The sequence below is a fragment of the Priapulus caudatus genome, unplaced genomic scaffold, assembly GCF_000485595.1.
Source record: "Priapulus caudatus unplaced genomic scaffold, Priapulus_caudatus-5.0.1 Scaffold744, whole genome shotgun sequence".
In the NCBI taxonomy this organism is placed as follows: domain Eukaryota; kingdom Metazoa; phylum Priapulida; class Priapulimorpha; order Priapulimorphida; family Priapulidae; genus Priapulus; species Priapulus caudatus.
In genome coordinates this window covers 139308-143883 of record NW_014577805.1, presented here as the reverse complement: position 1 = coordinate 143883, position 4576 = coordinate 139308, and the positions used below count along the sequence as shown (strand labels likewise).

The window sequence follows — 4576 nt, the reverse complement described above, 5'->3', positions numbered from 1 at the left end:
TCTTTCTCACGCTCTCTCACTCACTCACTCTCTCTCGCTCTCGCTCGCTCTCTCTCTTTATTTCTTTTGTTTTTCTCTCTCTTTCTCGCTCTCTCTCTCTCTCTCCTTCTATCTCATACGATCTCCTGCCTCTTTTGCTCACATTGTTGGCATAAAGCTTGCGAGGTAAATTAACGAAAAATTCTAGACAACAGGCGGTTCCCTGAAGACCGTCTCTCTCTCTCTCTTTCTTTCTCTCTCTTTCTCACTCTCTCTCCCTCGCGTGCATTCTTTTTTATATATCTCTATCTCTCCCTGCGTGCCCACACCAGAGTCATTCCTATTCCCCAGCAGTCTTCTCTTCTTTTCTCTCTCTTTCTGTCTGTCTCTCTCCTTCTCCCTCTCCCTCTTTCCCCCTCTCTCCGTCTGTCTTTCTTGCTCTTTCTTCTCTCTCCGCCTCTCCCACTCTCTCCGTCTGCCTCCCTCTCTCTCTCTCCCGCTCATCTCTCTCTCTCTCTCTCTCTCTCTCTCTCTCTCTCTCTCGTTCCCTCCTTTCTCGCTCTCTCACTCGCTCTCTTTCGCTCGCTCGCTCGCGCGCGCTTTCTCTCCCTCTCTTTTCTTCACGCTTTCTCGCTCTCCCCCTTTCTCTCCCCCTCCCCCTCTCTCTCTATCAATTTCTTGCTCTCTCTTCTCTCTCACCCTCTCTCTCTCATTCGCGCTCTCTCTCGCTCTCTGTTCCTTCTCGCTCTTTTGTCTCTGCCTTTCCCTCTTTTTCCCTTTTTCCCTCTCTCTTTCTTTCTCTCTCTTCTCTCTCCGCTTCGCCCCCTCTCTCTCCGTCTGCCTCCCTCTATCTCCCGCTCTCCGCCTCTCTCTCTCCGTCTGCATCCTTCTCTCTCCCGCTCTACCCTTTCTCTCTCTCTCTCTCTCTCTCTCTCTCTCTCTCTTTCTCTTCTCTCTCTCGCTTCTCTCTCTATCTCTCTCTCTCTCGTTCCCTCCTCCCTCGCTCTCTCCCTCGCTCTCTCTCTCTCTTTCCTCTCTCTCTATCTCTCCTTCTCTTTTCTCTCTCTCTCTCGCTCTCTCGCGCGCTCTCTCTCCCTCTCTTTTTTCCTCTCGCTTTCTCGCTCTCCCCTTCTCTCCCCCTCCACCTCTCTCTCTATATATATATATCTCGCTCTCTCTCTATCTCTTTCTCTGTGCTGTTTTAACTGTGTCATATACTAAGCATGTATTGGATTTTGTCGTATGGTATATGGGACCTTGCCGTAAGCGGCTTTATTGTTGACTATGTTAGTACCGTGTGGCGCGCTGAATTTTGGATGATGTAGTGTCGGGGACGAGCACGGATTTGTAGATCCATGTTATAGGTAGTGTGTATAGCACTTTTCTGTTTTGTTATGTTCGGGAATATCTGGGCATGTCATCAGTGTACTTCAGTTCGAGTTGGAGGGGGGGGGGTGTATGACGGCGGTCTCAGAGATCTCCGCCCGTTCCTGGGGTGTGTTACCTAGCTATTCCGGAGTCATATTGTCGTATTTGGGTAACCGGGAATTTTTGAAGTGATCATGAAGAGAAACCTTAATAAGTTATTAACCATAAGCAAGTCTGAGTGTGCGTGCGTGCGGGCGTGCGTGCGTATATGTGTGTGTGGTCTGAGTGTGCGTGCGCGCGTATATGTGTGTGTGGTCTGAGTGTGCGTGCGTGCGTGCGTGCGTATATGCGTGTGTGGTCTGAGTGTGCGCGTGCGTGCGTGCGTGCGTATATGTGTGTGTGGTCTGAGTGTGCGTGCGTGCGTGCGTATATGCGTGTGTGGTCTGAGTGTGCGCGTGCGTGCGTGCGTGCGTATATGTGTGTGTGGTCTGAGTGTGCTTGCTACACGTAAATGCTTGAACGTCATTTGCACTTCCTGGTCGTTAGTTACACAGTAACAGCGATATTTTATGACTCGTATGGTTAAGGTCTTTATTTGAAACATCGGAGAAAATACAAATTAATCCCACCGAATATGCAACAAGTTTATCAAACGAACTGTATAAAATTTTAAAAATACTTGTAACAACACCGACTGGTATAATGTGGTCTATCGCACATTTTCGTTGATATAGGCTAAATAGTCAACTTTCCATGCACAGCTAACTGACAACGTTGCTTTATTACAAAAATTAAATTAAGCTAGTCCTTTCGACGATTCTACAGTGGCTAATTGAACTCCACATTATACAGTAATGTACATATTCCCCAAAGCGAAATAAGAGAAACACGGTCCACGATAGAGAAAATGGCAAGATTCCGTCCATAACGAATATATTACAAAGTAGCTGCATGCGCCTTAGAGTGCTGAGGAAATGCATTGAATATCAGACGCTGTTATTTACATTCTGTGCCAGGAGATGGCGCGAAGATCGCATCTGCGAACACTTTCCACGTGCATCATCGGCGAATTTCAAGGATTTTTCAAACGCACCAAAATAGAATCCACGCCGTGAAAGGCGCTCGACAAACATTGCCGACATGCCTTTATGCTCTCTTCGATGAAAATGTTGTCCATTAACGTGATAAATAACTAGATAAGCGCTGAAACTGTTGCCGCGTTGGCCCACCCGATCGAAAACAGTGGTAGTGTGTGTGTGTGTAGCAGCGGACAAATAACGTGAACTATATTGTCCAGTTGTCACCGCTCTCATGCTCAATCGAAAGAGAGAGCGGGGGCGTCACGCGCAATAACACACATCGTCGAGTCCCGGTCGAGCCGATAATCTAAACCACTGATTGTGACGTCACAATGAGAAATGCTGATTGTGACAAGAAAATCGAAACAGAAAGAACCCGCTTATTGTGACGTTACAGTGACGCAGCCAGTCCTGGCGTACGGTGCTCGCCTAATGGTGACAATGAACGCAGTAGTAATAGAAGTGTACTATATACGATAGCACCCTCTCACGTTAACACACTCAACATATATGCATACGACACATAATACATCCGAATGACGTTATCGCATGTCATCAGTAAAATTAACAATCGAAACCAACTTGGTCTCTATTGCATTTTTTTCTTTCTTTTTGGTTTTTTCTTTTTCATGCCGTGAGGGTCGTCTTCCTATTGCACTACCCCTCTTCCTCCCCAAACCCCATTCCCCGGATATTCTTATCACACGAAATATTATCAGGTTTCTATGACGCACTACGTTCTAAATCATCGTTAAAATCGTTAAAATCAAATGCCAGTAACCGACGACAACAGCGCTGTCAGTCTGCGGTGCTAATTTAACCTTTGACCTCCCACTGCCGCGCAGGAAAGTCGGGTTTCACTGAGTTTTAGCCGTCGGAGTATTTTAGAGAAGGCTACGGATGAAGCGGTAGACCACGCATGAAGCTGCCAGTCAGTCACCGTGAAGAATCTCTGATGCCGGGTGTGTAAACCACATAACGTCTCTTCTGAAACAGAAAGCGCAGAGTAAACGCTTTATGCCCGGTTGGCCTACTCCCATTTCGCCTAGTGCGAAATTCCGATTTCGTTTATTGGGCAAAACCCTTAGTTGGTCTACACCCATTTCGCCCACTCCCAGTTCGTCTACATTAAAAATCTACCACATTCCCATTTTGTCTACTATCAATTTGTCCATTAAATAATCATTTATAAATGTAAAATATGGTTTTTATTGGCTTACATAGACTACAGGGACCAAAAGAGAATATAGGTACACATAATGAAAATACGATTTGACAAAAATAGAAGACATCATCAATATACGCTAACCGCCAGCGTCAGTGGACTCAATTCCATTTTGCTTGCCGTTTCAAAATATCACTCGTGATTAGCACTGAGTTATTTTACATTTCGCCGCGTGCAAACTTGACAGATGTGTATTTAGAATGCCAGCTAACAGAGAGAACGATTCTAATACGATAAAATCCGATTGCTTTCGATATTAGGGAGAAACGGGGAGGGGTGTCCATTGCCAGGTTCTAAAGGGAAAAAAACCATTTCCCAGTCTCCGACAATTTCAGCTTTCCCACGTCCTACTTGATTTCGATTACCGAACACGGAAAAACATATCCAGTTCCCAGATAATAAAAATGGTATAATCCCTTTCCAAAATAACCGTCCCCTCATTTGATGCATACTCTTTATCGCGCATTTAAAGCGCAGTTTCAAACATAGTTTTACAAACGCAGAATGCGCAGCCGTAATCTCTTAGAACCGCTGTTCACTTGAACGCATATACGCGCCCTCTACAAGCTACACACGGACGGTGGCGCCCATGACGCATTCGTGACGTCACCTCCCCGTTTCCGTCAATTTGTGAACATGTTATTAACTACTACACTACCGTACTAACGAATACCGTATTTATTGAGTCTTGTCGATTTTGTGCGGCACCATGTTATCAGAGTTAATCTTCAGGTAGCCAAGACCGGTGAAGACTACGATCATGAGCGTGGCTGCAGAGATGAGGCCAATGCAAGCCGCCGCCATGCTTAGCAAAAAGTTTCTAGTCTGCAAATACAGCCAAAGAACAGCAGTCACATACGAGGCACTATACATTCACATATAAATTATATATATATATATATATATATATATATATACTATATAT

The 4576-nt window shown here is 45.4% G+C and overlaps 1 protein-coding gene across 1 annotated transcript in view; it reads right to left on the bottom strand.

The window, feature by feature from the left end:
* Positions 1–4329: 4329 nt before the first annotated feature.
* Positions 4330–4576, bottom strand: part of LOC106813241 — a 45704-nt gene continuing 45457 nt past the window's right edge. The window contains exon 5 of the mRNA XM_014817331.1: positions 4330–4476. Coding sequence (XP_014672817.1) covers positions 4330–4476 — 147 coding nt within the window. The remainder of the gene's footprint in view (positions 4477–4576) is intronic.